Source organism: Callorhinus ursinus, unplaced genomic scaffold, assembly GCF_003265705.2.
Source record: "Callorhinus ursinus isolate GAN/ISIS: 27379988/994484 unplaced genomic scaffold, GSC_fseal_2.0 scaffold1, whole genome shotgun sequence".
Taxonomy (NCBI): Eukaryota; Metazoa; Chordata; class Mammalia; order Carnivora; family Otariidae; genus Callorhinus; species Callorhinus ursinus.
In genome coordinates, this window is record NW_027397063.1 from 57,804,655 (window position 1) to 57,829,213 (window position 24,559).

General features: G+C 38.1%; 1 protein-coding gene across 1 annotated transcript in view; it reads left to right on the forward strand.

Annotated features, from left to right (window-relative positions):
- The window catches only part of SLC15A2 (solute carrier family 15 member 2), a 31,726-nt gene that overhangs the window by 3,881 nt on the left and 3,286 nt on the right, over positions 1 to 24,559 (forward strand). The window contains exons 4-19 of the mRNA XM_025868900.2: positions 3,608 to 3,700; positions 4,800 to 4,899; positions 7,189 to 7,279; positions 7,556 to 7,633; positions 12,641 to 12,723; positions 13,184 to 13,270; positions 13,443 to 13,532; positions 13,625 to 13,669; positions 14,807 to 14,839; positions 15,559 to 15,647; positions 16,879 to 16,960; positions 17,519 to 17,653; positions 18,816 to 18,980; positions 19,129 to 19,175; positions 20,706 to 20,816; positions 21,284 to 21,380. Of these exons, the coding sequence (XP_025724685.1) occupies positions 3,608 to 3,700; positions 4,800 to 4,899; positions 7,189 to 7,279; positions 7,556 to 7,633; positions 12,641 to 12,723; positions 13,184 to 13,270; positions 13,443 to 13,532; positions 13,625 to 13,669; positions 14,807 to 14,839; positions 15,559 to 15,647; positions 16,879 to 16,960; positions 17,519 to 17,653; positions 18,816 to 18,980; positions 19,129 to 19,175; positions 20,706 to 20,816; positions 21,284 to 21,380 (1,426 nt within the window). The remainder of the gene's footprint in view (positions 1 to 3,607; positions 3,701 to 4,799; positions 4,900 to 7,188; positions 7,280 to 7,555; positions 7,634 to 12,640; positions 12,724 to 13,183; positions 13,271 to 13,442; positions 13,533 to 13,624; positions 13,670 to 14,806; positions 14,840 to 15,558; positions 15,648 to 16,878; positions 16,961 to 17,518; positions 17,654 to 18,815; positions 18,981 to 19,128; positions 19,176 to 20,705; positions 20,817 to 21,283; positions 21,381 to 24,559) is intronic.

The following is a 24,559-nucleotide window of genomic DNA, read 5'->3' on the forward strand; positions in this document are numbered from 1 at the left end:
AGCAGGGAGCCCGAAGCGGGGCTCAATCCCAGGATCCTGGGACCATGATCTAAGCTGAAGGCAGACACTTAACAACTGAGCCACACAGGCGCCCCATTGTTCTAAAGTGTTTAATCAGCATTTAATATATAGCTACAACCATAGCATGGTAGTAAACACAGATTCTTGACTTGAGAGAAGGTTGGTGGGAAGGTGTCTAAGATTTATGCTTGCTACTTATGTAGTATTGGTCACCAAGTCCATCCAGATAGGAGGTTGGCATTATATGCAGAATAAAAAGTATAAGCCATGGTCTTTATTCAATAAATAAATTTTTATAGAATAAAAGACTCTCATACATGACATAGTACTTTCTTTTATTTTTAAAATGACTTCCTCCAAAATTGAAGCATGGATATGGCTTCTCGTGATGTCTATAAACATCTACTGAGAGGCTTAACTGCATGCTAGAACGCTATTTTTTATGTCAAGTTGCTTTTACAGAGAGCCAAACATTTTTAGTCAGTCCCTAGTGTGGTGTTTATACCCTGTGACCCATGCCTATCAGTTCAGGCTTACAACCACTCTCTTAAATGTGTTTATTGCCAAATATGCTTTTGGGTATCATCTCTACACTTCTCTTTTCTCTTTCTCTGAGTAGGTCTAGAGCATGTCCTTTCCATCTCCTATCCTTTTTGTCTCATCAGAGCTGAACTTCTTCATGCTAGGTCTCTTTCTCTGCCATCACTGCACATCCTTCTCAGTTCCTACACTTTAATTAACAGTGGCTCTGGTAGTGAGATAAAACCTAAAACTTCTTTCTCTTTTCTACATTAACCTGTCTATAATAAAACTAAAGGAACACTAACACTGGTTAGACATAGAATTCTAGACCTAACCCTAACACTAATTAATTAGAATGTCACTTTACTTATTTTTTTTTTCTTTTTAAGAAAGAGAGAGAGAGCAAGAGCTAGCATGTGAGCAGGGGGAGCAGAGGGAGAAGGAGAGAGAGAATCCCTAAGCAGACTCCATGTTCAGCATGGACCTGGCACAGGGATCAATCTCATAACTCCGAAATCACAACCTGAGCCAAAATCAAGAGTCAGACATTCAGCCAACCTGGCCACCCAGGCACTCCAAGAATGTCACTTTAGGAATGTTCTTTGACATCTCTGGATTTCACCTTCCTCATTTGCAGAGGGAAGATTGGTCAAGTCTGTCCAGAAAAGTTCTGTTTCCTATAGTTAGGATTTCAGTGGCCTCCTTTCAAATGCAGAGTGTCCAAATCCATCTTGGCTTCTTTCTCTTTCTGTTAAAGTTTCCTGCCATTAGCTTCCTCTCTTATATTCTTCATATCCTAGACTAATTCCCTGAGCCTTTCACCTAAAAGTTTGCTTATTTTCTTTCTAAACCATTTATACTTTCTGCATCCATTTAGTCCAACAATCTGATATTGCTCTGATCTCCCTACACAGACTCTATTACTCCAGCTCACACTCCTTTTGTTTTTTCTCTCCAATGATCTAGCAGAGATCATCTCTTTTGGGTTCATGATAGCTGGCCTTTTTTCAATCCCTTTTTATTCCCAGTCTATTTATTCTTTTTATTCCAACAAAGAAAACTTTTCTTTAGAAGATGCTACAAGGCCTTTTGGGAAAGCCTGCCCCCTCCCTCTGATGTTAATTGCTTTGAAGCAATTAATGCCCCGGATTAGTCACCCAACCTCTTATACCCTACTTGCCATTATAAACCCCCTAAGGTCCCTTCCCTGGACAGCCAACCTAGAGAGATTAGGCATTTAGGATGAAAAATCCACAACCTGAAATTGCTGGCATCTCCAGCCTCTCTCTGATACCTTCATTTCATTCTTTATATTCCAGCATATAACACTTTAAAATCACAGATGTAAACCATGTAATTTCCAAGGTTCCTTCTAGTACTAACATTCTACTTATATATAAAAAGAATGCTGGCATAGTAATGCACATAAGGAATATATTGCATGTGTGGTAGTGTGCCATATTTCAGTGTGTAAATCTCTACATATTCTTCCTCAAATTCCTCACTGTTCCACTTCCTATTTGCCATTCAGATTTCTTGGAAAAAATAATACAAGACATCCCAACCAACTGCATGATCTTTATCACTGGGCACTCTATTCATAGTTCCCGACTGCTTTCTTACCCTTGGAAACTTGAACATGGAGTAACTGTGGTGAGGATTACAATTAACCCAAGTGTTCAAGTGACCAGGCTGAAACTGAGAGCCCTTTATCTTTCTGTATATCCCAGTGGTTGGGTTTAGAGAAAGTTCTTTGTGTTAACCATCCCTTTTTCCTGTTTACCTGGAGTTTTTTCTTGACCCCTATTGATTTCTAGAGCCAAAGACATTCCTTGATAAAAAAATCACAGATCAAAGTATCCTGTTGTCCTGGTTCTCCTAGCTTAAAAAAACCGCTTGCCGCAAATCCATCCTGTGGATGCTCTGTGTCTGTGTGGGGTGAGTGAGGGGAAAGGACAGGTCACATATGAGAAAGGAGCTTGAAGGGAACATCCTTTACCTCTAACACCACAGGGTAAAGAGTTCATTCACCGTTACTATTTCTATGTACATTTCTCAGGAAGGTCTTTCCTCTTCCACCCCTTCCTCCTCCTACTCCATTTATCCTAGTACTGAGAACAGTATGAACTCTGAGGCTCTTATTCAAGCCTCTCAATTCTGTTTATTTTTTTATTTTTATTTAAATTTTAGTTAGTTAACATGCAGTGCAGTATTGGTTTCAGGAGTAGAATTCAGTGATTCATCACTTACATACAACACCCAGTGCTCATCACAAAAAGTGCCGTCTTCAATACTCATCATCCATCTAGCCCATCCCTCACCCACCTCCCTCCATCAACCCTCAGTTTGTTCTCTATCATTAAGAGTCTCTTATGGTTTGTTTTCCTCTCTCCTTTTTCCCCCCTCCCATATGTTCATCTGTTTTGTTTCTTAAATTCCATACATGAGTGAAATCATATGGTATTTGTCTTTCTTTGACTGACTTATTTCACTTAGCATAATACACTCTAGCTCCATCCACATCATTGCAAATGGCAAGATTTCATTTTTTTGATGGCTGAGTAATAGTCCATTATATATACACAGCACATCTTTTTCCATTCATCAGTTGATGGACATCTGGGCTCTCCATAATTTGGCTATTGTTGATAATGCTGCTATAAACATCGGGATGCATGTACCCCTTTGAATCTGTACTTTTATATCTTTTGGGTAAATACCTAGTAGTGCAATTGCTGGATCATAGGATAGTTCTATTTTTAACTCTTTGAGGAACATCCATACTGTTCTCAAGAGTGGCTGCACCAGTTTGCATTCCCACCAACAGTGTAAGAGTGTTCCCACATCCTCGCCAACACCTGTTGTTTCTTGTGTTGTTAATTTTAGCCATTCTGACAGGTGTGAGGTGGTATCTCATTGTGGTTTTGATTTGTATTTCCCTGATGATGAGTGATGTTGACCATCTTTTCATGTGTCTGTATGTCTTCTTTGGAAAAGTGTCTACTCATGTCTTCTGCCCATTTCTTAATTGTGTATAGACTGACTGATTTAACTCTCTCAACAGGACAATCATCTATCTCTCCTTGGTGTATGTGCTTGGCCATGTGGTCAAGTCCTTGGGTGCCTTACCAATAATAGGGGGACAAATGGTACACACGTGAGTAAAATCATTGAATAAACTAAACCACTATTCTTCCATTAGACAGGTAAATGTCTCACACATTCGTTACAGGTATTTTCTGTTTTCTTAGCAGAGATGTCCCTTTATTTTCAACCTATTGTTTTATTACCAAAGTGGTTGGGAAAAAAACTATTTTATGACCAGTTGAACTCTTTCCTACTTTGTCTTCCTCATTTGTTTTTATTAAACACCTGGAGACTTGTAGATTGCCTAGCTAGTATCTTTTTCATAAAAACTCATCATATGCTTGCAGACAATTATTAAAACCTCATGTCCCCCATATTTCCTCACCTATTCACCTACCCATGCATCTGTACTTTGCTAGGATTAAAAAATGTGCATAATATTTCCTTAGAACACATTGTAGAAGTCCTGTTCAAAGCTTGGATTATTTCCATTTATGTGTAGTTCCATATATTCCAGTTGCTCTGTTCCTCTTTACTTAAGCTATTGATGTTTATTGTGGCAGAAGCATTTGATACATTCTGATAGTTGATTCGGTAAGTAGAGAGGATTACAGTTGTTCAAGAAGTAGATCGTTTATATTCATGCTTATAATGTGGCTACACATGTATTTATCCAATGAGTTAAGAATTTTACATTTTAATAAATATTAGATGCCTCCTTTTCAGTGTCGCATCAAAAATTAGTGACAATTCTTTTAATTACAATGAATTTTACCATTTTGTTCTGTGGTTAGTAAGGGTATGTGGGATAGGTGTTTATAAGGTCCTTCTATTGGTGAATCCCTTAAATTAAGACAAGATTGAGAAGCAGTGATTTAACTTTGGAGTTCCTTCAGTATCTGCTTCTATCTATTGCACACAAAGGGTAAATGGACCATCAGGGACAAAACCTTCCCATGCAAAGTATACTTTCTGGCAGAGGCCAGAAAGTCATAAAGATTGTAAGTGTCCCTGAGTCTCTCTGAGGAGTGAAGGAAGATGGAAACATGAAGAAATGTGAAGGGGGTGTTTGTCCTTGTGCACATTTTTTTTCTCTTGTATATCTATATCCAATTTCTGCAGTTGTGTTTAGTATCAATATGGTTAGTATCCTTGCCTCTCCATTTCAGAGTCCTATCATTGGTTGGCCTGAGTCTAATAGCTTTGGGGACAGGAGGTATCAAGCCCTGCGTGGCAGCTTTTGGTGGAGACCAGTTTGAAGAAAAACATGTAAGAATCCTGTTATTTCTGTGATTTCAAGAATGTAGAGCAGGCATTAAAAATGTACCTGCCAGGTAGCTATTTGCCAAGATTGACGTAATCCACAGGTCAGAAGTTCTGTTCAGTGCTGGGTACTGGTCATTAATAGAGGGAAACATTGGAAGATGTTTAAAAGAAAGTGACCAGCGTGGTGAATGGCCTAAGACACATCTTATGAAGAAAGGTTGAAGGAATTGAAGAATTTAGCCTATATAAGATAAGAATTAAAGAAAATATTATAGCTGTCTATAGATATTGGAAGGATGTCAGTAATTAAACCAGAACTAGGAGTGAAAGCTATAAGAAATTTTTTGCTCAATGGAAGGAAAAACTTCAAATAGAGTTTGAAGTAGTGAGTTTACCCTCTCTTGAGGTATTTCAGAAGAAACTTGGTAGGTGCTTCAGGGATGGGAGATGATGAGCAATGTAGAGATGATTTAAGCATCTCTGGCTGAGATCCTGTGAAAGGGAAAATGATTGTTCAGAATAAAACAGAAAGAGATTTTATAGATGAACTTGTCTGATCATTCCCTCTTTCCTAAATACTTTCCACTATTAATGCAGGGGGGGGGACCCAGTATGGATAAGCTAAAAATGGGCCTGTATGAGGAAACTGTGACACATAGGCAAGGAAAAGAGTCTATTTTTTTAAACTATGTTATGTTAATCACCATACATTACATCATTAGTTTTTGATGTAGTGTTCCGTGATTCATTGTTTGCGTTTAACACCCAGTGCTCCACTCAATACGTGCCCTCCTTAATACCCATCACCAGGCTAACCCATCACCCCAACTCCTCCCCTCTAGAACCCTCAGTTTGTTTCTCAGAGTCCATAGTCTCTCATGGTTCATCTCCCCCTCCGATTTCCCGCCCTTCATTCTTCCCCTCCTGCTATCTTCTTTTTTTTCTTAACATATATTGTATTATTTGTTTCAGAGGTACAGATCTGTGATTCAACAGTCTTGCACAATTCACAGCGCTCACCATAGCACATACCCTCCCCAATGTCTATCACCCAGCCACCCCATCCCTCCCACCCCCCACCACTCCAGCAACCCTCAGTTTGTTTCCTGAGATTAAGAATTCAGAAAAGAGTCTATTCTTAAGTAGGCAACATTTCTGGTTTCCTCTTTTTTGCTCTCTGTTTTCTTTTTTGCCTGTCTTCATGTATTATTCCCTAATCTATAGCTATTTCTCATGTTTCCGGTTTTTCTCTCTCTGTTCTTTCTCTGTGTCCTGCTCTTGTGTTTCTCCTACCATTCAGACCGTCTGAATTATTATTTTATATTCTTTATCTGTCTGGGGTACCATAGATCATAATTGCTTGCTGACTTTGGAGAAATACCGACCTTTGGCAGCCTTTGGGATTCTATGCACAATGAACTGTACAAATAGGTGAGTGGAATAGGTTGAAAAGGGGACCAGAGGAGGAAGCAAACACACTGTGAATAGTAAATAAGGAAGGACAGATTATTCTATTGTGTCAGGAAAAGACCTGTGGTGCCAGAATGAGACATAATGAATAAAACATCAGCAACTTCATCGTAAAGTTGCTTCATTTGGTAACTGCTCCACAAAGACATTTCAGTAATAAGACAAACCCACCTCCAAGTTTCCACCAACAACTTCTAAGCTCACAGATTTCCTTTTATACTCTTTGGTAGACTTCCTGTAAGCACTAGGTGAACTACCTTGCTTAATCAACAGTTTAATCCACTGTCCTGTAAGCACTTAGTGCTTACAGGAACTGAGTTCAAGTGCTATTCCTAGCACACATTCCACAATATCTATTATTTAACTCATTCACTTAATTAATTCAGTCAATAAACATGTGTTGAGTCTATAATATATGTCAGGTGCTATGCTAGGTAGTAGGGATTACAGAAACGAGTAAGACATGATTTCTGTTCTAAAGGAACTCTCAGCCTCCTGAAAGAAACAGACATTTAATGCAAAGAAATTAATATTAGAATAGACATGTATAGGGCACAAGTGGCATAGTGTATAGGATGATCATTTTTGCCTACGAGGGGTATAAGAGTGTTAAAGATACTGGTACTGGGATTTGAAAGATGGGTATATGTTTGGGTTATGTGTTAAAATATCTAATCTGATTTTCAGATAGCATGGAGGCAATATCTGAATCTGTTTCTGTGTATGTACCTCCAGCTTAGTCTGAACATAGGGTGGATCTGGAGCTGGGAGGCCCATTGCATTGATGGTTTGTCCTGGTTTGGTTTTTGTTTTGTTTTTCAGGCAAAGGAACGGACTAGATACTTCTCTGTCTTCTACCTCTCCATCAATGCAGGGAGCCTGATTTCTACATTTATCACACCCATGCTGAGAGGTTAGGATCTTTTCTGAGGGGACTTGTATAAGGTTTTCCTCTGGCCAGTCAAAAATCTTTTCAAGGCTTCCTGATGTCTATCCTCTCCTTTTACAGGGGTTTAAAAATCCGAGATAATTTTTTAAAATCTTGATTTGTCTGACCCTAAAGAAGGATTATGGATTAGTTGATAGGAGGAAAGAGGATGGCTGTCTACGACGTTACAAACCTGAGCTTGCAGAATAGAGCCTCAAACATCAAAGACTCAAGATTCAGGGTGACTTTTTTTTTTTTTAGGAGATGTGCAGTGTTTTGGGGAAGACTGCTATGCATTGGCTTTCGGAGTTCCAGGATTACTTATGGTGATAGCTCTTGGTGAGTGCACTGGGACAGGGGAAATTAATAACCACTGATGCCTGTTGATGAGAAACATCATCTAAGCCATTTAATTTAATCCTCACACTAACCCTATTAGGTAAGTGTTATTGCAGGAATTTTCCCTAGACATTGGAAATAAATTAACTGAATGAAGTCAGAAACCAAAGGAAGGAAGGAAGGAAAGGGAAGGAAAAGAAGAGAAAAGAAAAGTGAAAAGAAAAAAAAGAGAAAAGAAAAGAAAACGTACCCAAGGTTACACAACTAAGAACTTTCCTAGAGAGCTTTTAAAAAGACTGATCCCTCTGCCCCATATGGGAGCAATTAAGTCAGTATCTCTGCAGGATGGGGCCTAGGTATCTATAATTTTTTAAAATTCTTAGGTGATTCTAATGTGTAGTCAAGGCTGAGATCCACTGCTCTACACTAAAATATGTAAGGAAGCAAGGAAGATAATTAATCCTTTCTCTCAAACTAGCTTATTTCATCTGAGAGTTATTTATCTGGTAATTGGAAAACAATTTTAATTCTTTTCTTTAAAGATTTTTTAAAATTTATTTATTTGTCACAGAGAGAGAGAGAAAGAGCAAAAGCAGGGAGAGCGGCAGGCAGAGGGAGAAGCAGGCTCCCTGCTGAGCAAGGAGCCTGATGCAGGACTCTATCCCAGGACCCTGGGACCATGACCCAAGCCAAAGGCACTTAACTGACTAAGCCACCCAGGCGTCCCTTAATTCTTTTATTTATTTATTTATTTTTTTTAACACCCAGTGCTCCATGCAGAACGCCCTTAATTCTTTTAAAGTAGCTTCTAGGTTTAGCTGTTTCTGCCCTGCTCTTCAGGGCTCCCAAGGAGTTTTCTCTTGATCAAAGAGAATAAGGGCAGTTGGATAAGTAGGTAGAAACCAATGTAGCTTAGATCAAGTGCCTTCTGTTTACCACTGACAACCCAGTAAAGGAAAAGGAAAGAGGGTGTGTGTGTTGTTTAGTTTACATAGTCTAAGGGGAAACTTGGACGCGATTGTTCCTGATCATTGACCTGGAAACCTGTTCTCACTCTGAACCTTTGGGTGACACCCACCCCTGGAAGATATCCAGTCCAAACACATAAAGAGCTCAACAGAGGAAGAAAGAGCCCAGAGACTCAATGTCCAGTCCTGATTATTTTCTATCAGGAGGGGGTTAATAGTCACAGTCAGATTCTAATTCCAATTCCAAGTTAGTTTATGTGTTATACCAGGAAAACTGTGATAATACATTCCCTGCTTCCTTCTTCCATTGAAGCCAAACATTTTCCCAAATATTGTCCTGGTTTTCTACTTATTAGTGCCGTGTCTCCTCTGGATCATGGCACAATAATATTAACATATTGGAGTAATTATGAAGATCAAAAGAGGTGCTATAAGTGAAATGTTATATAAACTATGAAATGTTAAATAAGTGTTAGTTGCCATTATTAGTCAGCAGCTTCAGTTTTCTGTGTACCAATAAATAACAATTCTCTGGCCTTTCACAATAATTTAATTTAATTTCATCTATATTTTTCATTCATTGATTCAACACACATTTATTTATTTAGTGAACTTTCATTGTGTCAAATCCTGTGCTAGCTATTGGGTCACATTGGTGAATTAGAGAGCCACAGAGTTTATGCCTTCAAAAAACTTACATCGTCCAGCAGGAAAAAGGAGACAGACATAGTAAAAAAGAATTTGTAATATAGTATGATCAGTGTCACAACTGGGGAAGTACAGAGAAAGCTATGGGAGCACACAGAGGGGATGTCTGACTAAAACACGAAGACCAGAAAAGGTTTGCCTGAAGAAGTGGTATCTAAGGTGAGACCTAAAGGATTAGCAGCAATTAATCAAAGAAGACAGGATATCTGTAAGACAAGGAGGTGAGACGTAATTGTGACATATCTGAAGGCCTTAAAGGAATTCAGATTGCCCCAGGTATAAAGGAGAAAGATAAAGAGGAGAAACTGACAGAAATCACATCATGAAGGACCCTTTAAGTCATTAAGGAATTAGAACTTTATCTGGAGTAGGGAGCTATAAAAGGATTCTGAATGGGAGTGATTGTTAGATTTTTATTTTTCATTGATGTCTCTGACTATAATGTAGAGAGAGAATGGGTTAAGGGTGAGGCAAGGATATTATTTGTCTTGATTACTGAATTTTTGGCATTCTTTAAAATTTGTGTGTTCAGGATGAGTGCTTCCCTCAGCTCAGACTAGTCTCAACCCTGGTGGAATTGACAAAACTTGATATGTGATTGGATATGTGAAGTGATGGAGAAAATAAGTCAACATTGAATGTAGCGTTCTGACTAGAGCAACTAGGTAGATAGTGGGATCATCATCCTAATGAATTTAGTTTGGGACATGTTACATATTAGATGTCCTTGAAACATCTAATTGAAGTTATCAAACATTTATCTGGAAATACAGGTTTCGAGCTCAGAAGAAATGTTTGGGCTGTAGATAAAGATCTGGAGCTATTAGTGTATGGATAGCAACTAAACCATGAAAATGGATGAAATAACTAAGAGATAATTAAGAGTAAAGTACAAAGAGGACTAGAATAGAACCCTGAGGAATACCAGCATTAAAAAAGATAGGTAAAGAGGGAGGAACCTGGGTGGTTCAGTCAGTTAAGCATCCGACTCTTGATCTTAGCTCAGGTTTTGATCTTAGGGTTGTAAGTTCAAGCCCCATGTTGGGCTCCACGCTGGGCATGGAGCCTACTAAAAAGAAAAGATAGGCGAAGAGGAAAAGCCCACAAATGAGACTAAGAAGGAATGGCCAAATTGGTAGGAGTTCTAAGGGAATTGTTCAGAGTAACAAATGTTACAGAGTAGGAAACTGAGATCAGGGAGAAAAATGTCCATTGAATAGAGCAACAAGAAAGTCACTGATGCGGTGAATGTCAGTTATGGTAGATTGGTAAGATTCAAGACTGATTAGAGTAGAGTAGAAAGTGAATAAGAGGTAAGAAAGGGAAAATGATCTGTATAGCTGAAAGTGCCATGGAGTCAAGAGAGGATGGTAGGCATGCTTGAATATTATTAGGAAGACTCCAGTAGAGAAAGAGGTTGATGGTACAAGAAAAAGACAGTATAATCAGTATGAAAATGCACATGGCAGAATTACCTTTGTACAGAGGTACATCACCTTCAACTAACTGGAGGGAGGAGAGGATAGGTGTGGATACAGGAGTTAGGAAGTTGAGACAATTTCCACTCAAGGGCTTCTGTTTTCTTTGTGAAGTAGGGGGCAATATCCTCTAAAGCAAGGAAGAACTAGTGGGGAAACTTAAGGTTCCCACTCCTCTTCTTTAGTTAAGTGGCCTTTGACATTTAAGTGTGATCGTATCCAGTTTATCACCTGGCCTTCCTTTTATCATTTCCACTGTCCCCTCCACTATTGAGATTGCCAGATCATTCTTAATTTCAGAAGCAATCAATTTCCCCTCCAAAATCTTCCTCTTGTCTAGATACCTCTTTATCTGCCCACTTGTCTCCCAGGATTAGCACCCTTTCTCTTAACTATTTTTTTCTGTCAACAATAAGAAGGCTGTGGTAGGTAAAGAGTGCTATGTGGAGAAGCTTTGGAGAAACTGAGAGGATGAATAAAGAAATAGTGGTAAAGTGAATATGAGAGGACTAGAGAATTTAGAAAGTTAAGGTAAGGAAAAGTAAGGAGATTCAGGCATTCTGGTGTATAAAGGTACTGGAAAGTTCTACTGCTCACTGACAAAGACATCTTCTGTAGAAGGCCTACTAGAGGGACAGCTTGCTGGAATTGGGAAATCGATTAAGGAAGGAAGTACATCCGGGATTGTACCAAGATAGTCTTCCTGCTGATTTTAGTTAATAAACTTGAAAACAATAATATTTATTATTTCATAATTCTAAAAATAGTATCATCTAATGCTGGTAATTTGGAAAATAGAAAGAAAAATTAGAAAATAAAATTCACTTATAATTAGCTGTGGAGATGTGGTTAAAGAATATGAGGTGAGGAAAAGAGAATGAACTCAAGTACAATAATGGTACAGAATAGAATTTTTTGTAGGAATGATGAATAGTGGTTAGAATGTAGAATACCTAATGGAAAATAATGAAACATAAAGTGGGAAGCAGTAGATTGAGGTGAGCTCCACGGGGGCCACATCTTTTTTGTCATCAGTCCCGGTAGTGTTTAGCATAGTGTTTAGTGCAAGAATGAGTGAATGAGATGCTTTGTGGTGGTTAAGAGCATAGATTTTTGAGTCAGACAGACCTCAGGTCAAAAATGCAATTTCTGGCATTTTCTAGCTATGTAATCTGCATAAATTGCTTAATTTCTTTTATCTTCAATGCCCTCAATAAAATGCAAAGAGTAGTACGTATCTTTTTCAGGTGAAATCAGTTAATGTATATAAAATACTTAACACTTTACATATAATAATAAACCTTCAAAGATGGTTGATAATAATAATCATCAGGATAATATGAATTTGGGAAGGCCTTTCATGCCAGGAGTTTGGGCTTTCTAGGTAGGTCCTGGAAAGAAGGTTTTAATTTGGCATCAGATAAGAGAAGGAAGATAACAGGGATTGAGAAACTAGTTGCAAGACATTTTAATAATCCCGGGCGGAGGTCATGAGGTCCTAAACACGAATTGTAGTAATAGTAAAGCAAAAGAAAGGCAGATGGGAACTACACTGAAGAAAGAGTCTCAATGAAAAGTTGGTAAAATATCAGATGTAGAGGTGGGGAAAGAAGAGAGTTCCATTTCTATGATAGAGGAAGGTCTCAACGGATTACTTCCCTAACAACTAACCCTTTTATTCTTCTCTTGGCTCGCATAATTTGTATAATTCCAAAAGTCAGGAAGTTTAAATCAGTCCCCTCCCTTTAAAAGATTAGCCAGTCACTCCTACACTTCAGCAGCCTGTCCTTAGCACTGACATACCGAATGTGCTACAGGAGAAGTTAAGAACCTTGTTTGTATATCAACTGCAGTTGTGTTTGCAATGGGAAGCAAAATATACAGAAAACCACCTCCTGAAGGAAACATAGTGACTCAAGTTGCCAAATGTATCTGGGTAAGTCTGAATTATTTACCTGCCTTTTTCAATCAATGGGAAAGAGATGCTATGCTGAGCTTAAAGACCTTCAAACATGGGTATTCATTTTTCCCAATGACCCCTGTTCTACCTCTGTACCTTTTGGCAAACAGATTAATCCATCTTCCTCTGTGCCTCTACTCAACCATTAAGTAAAATGATAATAATATAATAATAATAATAATAATAATAATAATAATAATAATGTAACCATTTTTTTTAAAATTGGCAGAAATCTTCTGAAATGTGTATATGTTATATATGCTGCCAACAGGATGTAGGGATAGATAAAATTATATCTGAACTATTCTGAAATTCAATGTCTGATGAAATCAAAGGGTTGGAGTAAGTCACTTAAAGTATGTGTGTCTGAGGGAAGGGATAATGAATTAGAATGGTTTCTTTTTGTCTCTCCTCTGATATCTATGCTCTGCCCTAGTTTGCTATTTCCAACCGTTTCAACAACCGCTCTGGGGACATTCCAAAGCGACAACACTGGCTGGATTGGGCAGCTGAGAAATACCCTGTAAGTTGGAACTGCAGAAATATCTTATGCCTCCATGGAGATTTTCCTGAGTCCAAACTGATTCCCTCTTGCTGCATTTGACCTCTTCTCTTACTGTTCTGGCACATTTCTGCTCTAAGCAAGAAAACCAAGTTTAGCAATTCAACCTGTTCCTTCTTCCCCTTTCTTGCAGAAGCAGCTCATTATGGATGTGAAGGCACTGACCAGGGTACTACTCCTTTATATCCCATTGCCCATGTTCTGGGCTCTTTTGGATCAGCAGGTAAGAACAGTTCTTTTGAAGGCTACCTCTTCTTCCAGCCCCTTTCCTCTCACAGGAAAGAGATTTCTCACAATCGTGTCTGTCTGCCCTAGGGCTCACGATGGACCTTGCAAGCCACCAGGATGAATGGTAATTTGGTGAGAAAAGATTTTCCAGAGAAATCTATTCTTTTATTCATATTAAATAAGTTTCCTTTTTTAAGGAAAAACGATTTGTGTTTTTTGCCTGAAAACTGACTTAAGATCAGAAGAGAGGTGTCTTTAACATGAAGGTACTGAGTAGGCAAAATTTTAAAAAGCTACTCTAGAAATAAAAAACAGAATCTTATCTTTAGAAATCAGAAATATCAGGATGGAAAGGTTTCAAGTGTGTACAGGGAAGTACTGAGAAGATAGTAAATGAAGTGATCTAGACGTGGGATAGAGATTGTTTGCTCCCCTCAGCCTTTCTGGGGCACAGCAGGCTCAGGGTGGACTGCTGCTACTACACATGTAGCTCTGTCTCCGGGCAGGGAGCATGTGGAGGACCTGGAAGTGCAATATTTTGTGCATGAATAAGGAACGGGAAAGTTGCAAACATTATTTTCTGTTTTTCTAGTCTCCATTCTTTGGCAAATGCAGAGTTTCATCTCTGCTCTCAATTGTTCTACTTAGATTATTATGTTGTTTTTCTACTATCTCAGTGGTGAAGAAGGCAGGGTGGAATGATGCCAGGATTTCATTAACCAGCCCATTTGGAGCCCATCAAATATAAGTTGACTCTTCCCCTTTCTCTTGTTGCCCAGGATTTACTATAGTTGTTCTCTTGTTGACCCTCTGGAGAACAACTCTGGAAACACTATGTGTTAGTGGAAGTCTTCACCCTAACCATGATGTCTTGTGCTACACATTACCACCTACAACTGCAGTGACTGAAATTAACAAAAACACACTGACCCTATTCTCTTGCAAGAAAAAAAATATTCTCCCTTAGGCCTACCTGCCTTTAGCAAACATAGCCTGAAGCCATTCCCAGTCTGTTTCCCCAAGTACGCTTAAAAGCACAATGTGGCCCTGAACCAAAGACCTGATGGATTTTATCTTTTGTGTCTCACCTGCTAATAAGTTTTTTTTTTTTAAGAGAGAGAGAGAGAGCACAAGGGGTGGGGAGGGACAGAGGGAGAAGGAGAGAGAGAATCTCAAGCAGGCTCCATACTCATCACGGAAATCAGCAGTATTTTTGATCTAAGCTTGTCTTTAGCCACTGTATAAATGTAATTTGTTATAATGTTTCAGGGTTTTTTTGTGCTTCAGCCCGACCAGATGCAGGTAGGAGATTGCTCTATACTCATGGGAATTATGGCTTTCCTCATCTATACTTCTATCTGAAGTATTAGGATTACCAACCATAATTGGACATTTCTTTCCTTGTATGCTGAGGAGGGTTAAAGATAGGGATGGAAATATTCTCCTTGAGCACCACACTTCTCTTTCACATCCACTTTTAAGTAAGCAGCTCCTGCCCAACTCCAAGGAGGGTGAATTTTGAGCTCACAGGAAAAGTATAAGCATTGGATTTTTTTTCCATGTTAAGGTAGTATCTTGGAAATATTGTTCAAGAAAGTGTAAGGCTTTGTTGTGTGAATAACGAAGTCAGAATCTCAGTTTATTGGTGACTCCCAGTTCTTTTTTTAACCCTCGTTTAATCCCCAATTCTTCCTTCTCTCCTTTTCTCCATGACATTTTCCCTTTGGCTGTGGAACAGGAGAAGATAAGTGAAAATGAGGGGGAAGAACTCCTAACTGATTGACAGAAAAACAGGTTCAAAATGAAACTGATTCTGTAGGATATTTAGAAGCTGAGGTGCTATGCAGGGGAAATTAGAGTCCTGGGTGTAAAGGGACTGAGAGATGTGGAATCATTCTGTACTTAGTATGATGAAAGTATGTTTGAATGTTAGAGAGAGTGCACACAAGGAACTGAGAGCACATGCTTACACTCAAGATAGAACATTTTGTTAACTAATCCTTTTTACCATGGTATTACAGGTACTAAATCCCCTTCTGGTTCTTATCTTCATCCCATTGTTTGATCTTGTCATTTACCGTCTGGTTTCCAAATGTGGAATTAACTTCTCGTAAGTGCTCACTATGCCTTTGTTGCTCAGACTGACTTAATATTTGCTCAGTTTGATAAAGATTCAATGTCAGCACTTTCTACTTTGTATTATTTGTTTCAGTGTATCATTTTTCTGCTTCTATGTATCCAAGATAAACTAAATGCCTATTGGTACTGGAGGATGGGCATTAGATCTAACTAATTCTCATTATAAAGAGTCCAAGCCATTCCTGCAGACTTAACTGTGTGATGTTGAAGGGGTAGATCTAAGCTTCACAGAAATTCAAAAGTATGTGAGAATAGGCTCCTAAATCAACTTGTTGCTTTGTTCCTGAATGTTGCCTCTTCAAAGTCTAAATCCTATAATGACAGTTAATCGCTTTAAATCTTTTATTGTCCGTATGCAACAAAGTGGGGACCTGGTAAGAGCAGAAATAGGTTGTCCCTAATTACTGCTTTTCTCCCATTCTAAATAGAAGCACCAGATGTTGTATGGAACTGTTGAATCACTATATTGTACACCTGAAACTAATATTACACTATGTTAATTAACTGGAATATAAATAAAAACAAAGAAAAAGAAGTGTTATTCTTTGTAAATTTGACAGAGGAGGGTTTCAAGTCTCCTCTAATTCCGGATTTAATAGCAATTTCTTTTTGATGGCCACATTACGATATTCAGATGGCCTTTTGTCATTTACTCATTAGTTGAGCAGATACTACTGAGTTCAGCACCAATGCCATACAAATATAACAGCACAAATGAGTGCTGAAAGAGTTCACTGTTTAGTAAGGGAGGTAGAACACATGCAAGGATAATTATTACCCAAAGTGAAATATATTAAGTGCAGCAAGTAGGGAAGCTAAGTGCCAGGGAATTATAGAGAAAGAAGAGAGTCCTTCTTGCTGCCAGAGTCAAGAAAGACTTATGGAGGAGAAGAAAATGGGATAATAATGTATAGTGCATGGCATATGGTAAATGTCCAATAAATCTGGCTGCATTACTATTATTTTTTGGTATGATGACATAATGGATAGAAAGACCATCAAAAACAGAAGTTGAGGTGGGAAAATGTGGTGAATTAACAGAGAACTGTTCAGTGTGATGAGTAGAGGAAGAAAGCTGTGTGAAGGGGAGAAGTAGCTGGGACCAAATCAGGAAAGGTCTTTAATGGTAGGCTTAGAGGGTTTCAGTTTTAGCCTTTACAGTCTACAGTTTCCATATAATTGTCTCTCCCTTTCCTCTGCAGATCGCTTAGGAAAATGGCTGTTGGTATGATCCTAGCAAGCCTGGCATTTGCAGTTGCTGCAGCTGTAGAGATAAAAATTAATGTGAGTTCAATAAATCTTAAGATCCATGAGGGCAAGACCGTATCTTTGTTCACTCTTCTGCCTGTTCAATCCTGATTACCTGGGACCTAGCACAGAACCTGTTTTGAAGAAGATGCATCATAACTCTCTGTGGTAAATGAGTAGATACAGGGGTAGAACAGCAATGCAAAATGAGGCCCACCTCCCACCTAAGTGATTCAGAGTATATTGTCAAGGAATTCCCCAACACTAATATCTAAGCTATCTCGTCATCTCTTTGGGAGGACAGGCTTTTGAATATTTGGCAGATTGAATAGCCATTGGGGAATGACGTATGAGATCACAACTGAGTCAAAAAGCATGGAGTTTTTTCATGTAGCATCAGTGCTTGCTGCACTGAGCTGGTGTTTCCCTCTCCAAACTGCCTTCAAGAGTTTTCTAAGCCAAATGCCCTTGAGAGGGAGAAAACTGTGTCCTCCTGACTAGATGGACTAGGATGTCAGAGGTAGGACTGAGATATGTGTACTCCTTGTATCGGAAGGTTTGTTGGTAATTCTGACATGTGTTCTCTGTCCTAAGAGAATGACCCCACTGCAGCCTGGTCCCCAAGAGATTTTCCTGAAAGCCTTGAATCTGGCAGATGATGAGGTGAAGGTGACAGTACTGGGAGATGAAAATAATACTCTGTTGGAGGAGTCCATCAGATCCTTTCAGGTGAGATATGGACTTGAACAAATTAGAAACACATTCAGATTATGCAACAAGGTGACAGCATAATATAGTGGTTAGAAGCATGCACTTGTAGAGTCAAACTGTCCCCAGTCCAATTCCTGGTTCTGCCATTCCCTAGCTGTAAGACCCTGAACAAGTTATTTTATCTCTAAACCTCAGTTTCAGCAACTGTAAAATGGCAATAATTTTTACGCCATGAGCTGTTGTAAGGATAAGTATTATATGTAAAGCACTTAGCATAGTGTCGGGGACATTGTAAGGTCTCAGTAGGTTGTAATTTGTATTGTTATTTCAAACTGCCTCCTAATATCACATCCTCTGGAAGGATTTGGCTTGCATATTTTCACTACTATTACTGTACATATTCTGAAATATTTATATTTTCTAAAGATTTATTTATTTATTTGAGAGAGAGAGAGAGAGAGAGCATGAGCAGGAGGGGCAGAGGGAGAGGGAGAGAGAATCTCAAGCAGACTCCATGCCAAGTGCAGACCCTGATACGGGGCTCGATCTCACCACTCTGAGATCACAACCTGAGCTGAAACCAAGTGTCAGATGCTTAACCAATTGCACCACCCCAGTGCTCCTGAAATATTTATTTTAAAATATTATTTTTAACAATAAAAGTAATGTACGTCTGTTGTTGAAAATTGGAAAGTGTATGGAAAGACATAAAAACCACCTATAATTCCATCACCCAGAGATGATCAGTCAGCATATTGGTATACACAAATAAACTAATTTCTAAAAAGTAGTCAAACTCTATATGCTGTATTGAACTTTTTTTCCTTAACATTAATCATGTCATAAGCATCCTTCTGTGTCCTTAGATAATTTGAGAACATGATTTTAATGGACATATGATATTCCATTTTATGGATATATCATAGTTTATTGAAGCATTTCCTTATAGGTATTTAAGTTTTTGTTATTAATATACATAATCCTATAAAGAACATCCTTACTCATAAATCCTTATGCATGCCTCTAATTACTCTCACATGGAGTGTTCCTAAAAATAGAATTGCTAGGTTAAAGGGCAAAGTTGAAAGTATCTGATGAGCTCACCCACCATGGGATTCTATGAGACAGTGATGCCTGTGATAGGGTAGAATGTGAATGTGACAGTTTCTTCATTCTACAGAAGATGCCACGCTATGCCCAGCTCCACCTAAAGACAAAAAGCCAGGATTTCCACTTCTACCTAAAATATCACAATCTGTCTGTCTATACTAAGCATTCTATGGAGGAGAAGAACTGGTACAGTCTGATCATTCTAGAAGATGGAAAAAACATTTCCAGCATGATGGTAAGTTGAGGAGTAGCCTTAGGGTCCAAATTGTTATTTGAGTTTGACCAGCTCATTAATACCTTACCAAAGATGTGCTTGATGATCAGATTTTCTGATTATCAGTTCCTTGTCAACTGTAACTGATTTTTACTTTCCTCCATTATAGGTGAAGGATGAAGAAAACAAAACAACCAATGGGATGACAGCCGTAAGGTTTGGTTGTCAAGGAGATCCAAGGCCACTCTGTTTTGTATCTTGGTCTCTTCTGATCTGTGAGGCTTCAGATAAAGCAGCCTCACATTCTACTTGTCTTGTACATGGATTCTCTCTTCTATAATATCAAGGGCACTGGTGTCAGAAGCATTTTCCAGAACAATGAGAGGCATATAGGCTTGCTTTCCCATGTGTGTTAAAAAGATACCCCTATATGTGTATATGCTCCCTGTGCTCTGATGCACACATCCCTTTCTGTTGAATTTTATCCATTTATTTTGCTCTCAGGAAAATAATTGAGTACTTCCATCTCTGTGATCACCAGAGAAAAATTTAGAAGTGAGCAGATAATCCTCCCTTCATGGTTGGTAGTTGAGTATCTCTTACTGTGTTTTTAAAGTATAATTTTATGATAAACCTGTAGAGGCATGGTGTAGTAAAGGTAACACCTTTGGAGTCAAAAACTTGGTTTTGAATCCAGATAAGGCTGAAAGTCATGTCAGACAGCTAAAGAAAGTTACAGAGATGGAGCCCCCAAGAGGTCACCTGCTCTCTGTAGCAGATAATCAGGCATTAAATAGAGAGATGCACGTGCCTATGGCCATCAAGATTAGGTGGTTGCTGTTGAGACTAGCACTTCAGAGGAGAACTTCTAATGAAATGTCTGAACTTTGCTGAAGGGTGGAACAGTCATAATAATTTGCTTTTGAATATGCTTTAGAAAAAGTAAACAGTTCAAAATAAGTAAGACAATAGTGAGGATAGGACTTCCCTGGGGGAAAGAGCCAGAAGAACCACAGGAGCTCCCAGAAGGGGTAAAAGGAAATTTCTAGATCAGTGCAGGATTATCTAAAGTGCAGGAATCAACTTTAGGGGTTCTAGAGGAAACTGCCCTTCTTATCTTGTGGGCCAGAGATTAGTACAAAAGCTATCAAAATACCAAAACCCATACTGAGGAAACAGTTTAGGAATACAGGTTCAGGACACTTTAAAAGATCATTCTGGAAGTGTCCAGGATTGTCTGCAGATTCCAAAATGATAACTCAACCTACCAGGGGCTGGGAGTCTGAGTTTTGCATAAGTCAAATCAGACTTCATTTATAAGAGGATACAGTATCAGTTTATATAAATTCTAGTATATATATTTATACATATACATAATTATTTTTCTTAGTGGAGTCTCAACTGATGAATCCCACCATTATAAAAGGGAAAGAAATTGGATGCACCTAAGCTGGATTAGTGAGGAGACTCAGCCTGCCATGGGTGATCACGATAGTGTCCATCCTAGCTAGAGATGACGTGAGGGTGTGGCAGATGGAAAACTAATACCTCAGGAAAGATAAAGTTAAGGATAACGAAGACTACTGATTATTTCTTACATGTGAGTTCATTTATTCATCCACTTAACAATAAATAACATGACCTTTTGTGTGCCAAAAACTGTTCTAGGCATTGGGGATATAGTGGTAAACAGATGTCCCTGTTTATAAAGGTTTGTCTGATGTGTAACAATGTCTCTACCCTTAGGTTTGTTAATACTTTACATAAAGAGGTCAACATCTCCCTGGGTACAGATATCTCCCTCAGTGTTGGTGAAGACTATGGTGTGTCTGCTTACACAACTGTACAAAGTGGAGAGTAAGAGCATTACCCTCGTGGACATTTTACTTTTATCAACAACTGTTTTTTAAATGTTTTATTTGCATATAGGTGAGGGGATTAGGTATATCTCAGCTCATTTTGAGTATACTCAGGTTCACTCTTTTACACTGTTCCACTAATTCAGAAGACTTGGAGGAGAAAAATTCATAAGAATTCAATGAAAACACTTAGGGCCTGAAATCCACAAAAAAAGATGATTTGTGCCTTCTTTATTTAGATGTAAGATTTAAAAAAATACCTGATAGGCAATGAAGAGCTCAGATCAGCGGCAGAAAAACCTGGCATAAAGATAATTCACTCCTAGAGACTTCTCTTCAAAGAGAAATGGTGGCTTTTCTGCTTGACTCACCCTGAGTAGAGAGATGAGATCAGTCTTTCCCCTGGAGATGGGAGTGTTTTTCTAGGCTGTGGTGTTTATTCTAACCAAAATTGTCCCGTTCCAGATACCCTGTGGTACATTGTAGAACAGAAGATAAGAACTTTTCACTGAATATGGGTCTACTAGACCCTGGTACAGCTTATCTGTTTGTTATTATTAATGTAAGTAGCTCATGGCCACCCCTACTCTCTCCTTGCATGTAACTGTTTCTATATTTATATATCTATATTTGGATCTGAATTTATCCTGTGATCACATACTTATTTCTAGTGTAAAGTGATAGGTTCTATCATGACTTTAGAAAGCCTACTAAGGTCTCTAGAAGGTATGTTAAAAGAGATAACATTGGCAGCAGGCGTATAATAGAAATATAGAATGATATAATATGTGGCCCTTTACGTCTGGATTCTTTCATTTGACATATTTTTCAAGGTTCATTCATGTTGAGGCATGTATCAGTGCTTCATTTCTTGTTACTACCAAATAATATTCCATTGTATAGATGTAACACATTTTATTTGTCCATTCATCAGTTAATGGACATTTGTGTTGTTTTTACTTTTTCGCTATTATAATGTTGTTATGAACATCATGTACAACTTTTTGTGTGGCCATATATTTTCACCTCTCTTGGGTATATATCTAGGACTGGAATTGCTGGATCACATGGTAGTTCTATGTTTAAACATTTGAGGAACCCCTAGGAGAATTCCATCTTACATTCCCACCAATAGTGTATGAGGGTTGCAATTTTTTCACATCTTCACCAATACTTGTTTTTCTGTTTTGTTTTTGTTTTTTTTATAGCTATCCTAGTAGGTGTGAAATTGTAGCTCATTGTAGTTTTGATATGTATTTTCATAATGGCTACTGATGTTGAGCATCTTTTCATGTGCTTATTGGCCATTTGCATACCTGCTTTGGAGAAATGTCTATTCAGATCCTTTGCTGAATTTCTAATTGGGTTCTTTATTATTGAGTTGTAAGCATTCTTTATTTATTTTAGATATGTCTGTTATCAAATATATGATTTAAAAATATTTCCCTGTTCAATAGGTTATTTTTTTAACTTTCTTGATGTTGTCCATTGAAGCACTAATGTTTTTAATTTTTATGATGTTCAATTTATCTATTTTTCTTTGGTTGCTTGTGCTTTTGATGTCATATCTAAGAAACCATTGCCTAATCCAAAGTCATGAGGATTTGTGCCTATGTTTTCTTCTAAGAGCTTTATAGTTTTAGCTCTTATATTTACGTCTTTAATCCATTTTGAGTTAATTTTTGCATATGGTGTGAATTAAGGGGTTAACTTTATTCTTTTATATGTGAATATTCAGTTGTCCCAGCACAATTTGTTGAAAAGACTGTTCTTCTCCCATTAGGTGGCCTTGGTACTCTTGTCAAAAATCAGTGGACCATAAATGTGAGGGCTTATTTCTAGATTCTCAGTTCTATTCCATTGATCTATATGTCTGTTCTTGTGCCAGTACCACACTATCTTGACTGTTGTTACTTTGTAGAAAATTTCAAAATCAGGAAGTATAGGTCCTTCAACTTTATTCTTCATTTTCAAGATTGGTTTGGCTACTCCGGGCCCCAGGGATTTCCATATAAATTTTTGGATCAGCTTAGAATCAGAAGCCAGCTGGGTTTTGATAGGGATTGCATTTAATCTGTAGGTGATTTTGAGGAATATTGTTAACAATATTAAGTCTTCTGATCAATGAACATGAGATCTCTTTCCATTTATTTAGGTTTTTTTAACATCGAATTTTTTTCAACAATGTAGTTATTAGAGTATAGGTTTTACATTTACTTTGTTAAATTTGTAAGCATTTTATTTTTTATGATACTATCAGGGGTTTTTGGTTGTTTTTGTGTCAGAGAGGGAGAGAGAGCATGTGGAGGGGTGGGGGGGGAGAGAGGGGGGGGGAAAGAATCTTAAACAGGCCCCATTCCCAGCCCAGTGCAGAGCCAGACACAGGGCTGGATCTTACAACCCTGAGATCATGACCTGAGCCGAAATCAAGAGTTGGGCACTTAACCAACTGAGCCACCCAGGTGCCCCATGCTGCTGCTGTTAATGGAATCATTTTTCTAATTTCAGTTTCAGATTTTTCATTGCAAGTGTATAGAAAAACCAATTGATTTTATATGTTGATCTTGTATCCTGGAATCTTACTGAATTCATTTATTAGTTGTAATAGTTTTTTTAGTGGATCCCTTAGGACTTTCTACTACAAGACCATGTCATCTATATAGAAATAGCTTTACTTCTTCCTTTTCAACATGGACGCATTTTATTTCTTTTTCTTGACTACTTGCCAGGCCTTGAACCTCCAATAAAATATTGAATAGAAATAGTGAGAGCAGACATTCTCCTGGGGGGAGAGGGAGAAGCAATTGGTCTTTTATCATTAAGTATGTTAACTGTGGGTCTTTCATATATATCATTTATTTTTTTCTTATTTTATTTAAATTCAATTAATTAACATATTGTATCATTACTTTCAGATGTAGAGTTCAATTATTCATCAATTGCATATAACACCCACTGCTCATGACATCACGTGCCCTCCTTAATGCCCATAGACGTCAGTTAGTCGGTTAAGTTGCCTTCTATTCCTAGTTTGTTGAAGTTTTTGTTTGTTTGTTTTTTACCATGAAGGGGGGTTGAATTTTGTTAAATGTTTTTTCTATGTCTATTGAGATACTTATGTGTTTTTGTCCTTTATTCTATTGATGTGGTATATTACCTTAATTAATGTTCAGATGATAAAACAACCTAGTGGTAGTTTTCCAGGGCTGCTGTAACAAGGTACCACAAGTGGAGTGGCTTAAAAACAGAAGTTTATTGTTTTACAGTCATGAATGCAAGAAGTCCAAGACCAGGGTGTTAGCAGGGTTGGTTCCTTCTGAGGGCTGTGAAGAAGAATCTTTTCCATGCTTATAGTGGTTTTCTGGCAACATTTGGTATTCCTTGATGTGTAGAAAAATCACCCAAATCTCTGCCTTCATCTTCATATGGACTTCTTCTTGTATGCCAGTTTTCTTCTTTTTTACCAAGATACCAGTTATATTGAATTAGGGCCCACCCTAATGCCCCCATTTTAACATGACTAATTATATCTGCAACAACCCTGTATCCAAATAAGTTCACATTCTCAGTTAGGACTCAGTTAAGGTTAGGACTTCAACATACGAGTTTTAAGGGGACACAATTCAACCCATTATACTTGTATTCCTGTTATTCCACTTATCATTTGTTCTCTTTTGTATGATACTCAGGATAGAAGTCCTATATATTGTTTCTGAATGCCAGGATCTAGTAAGCATTTAG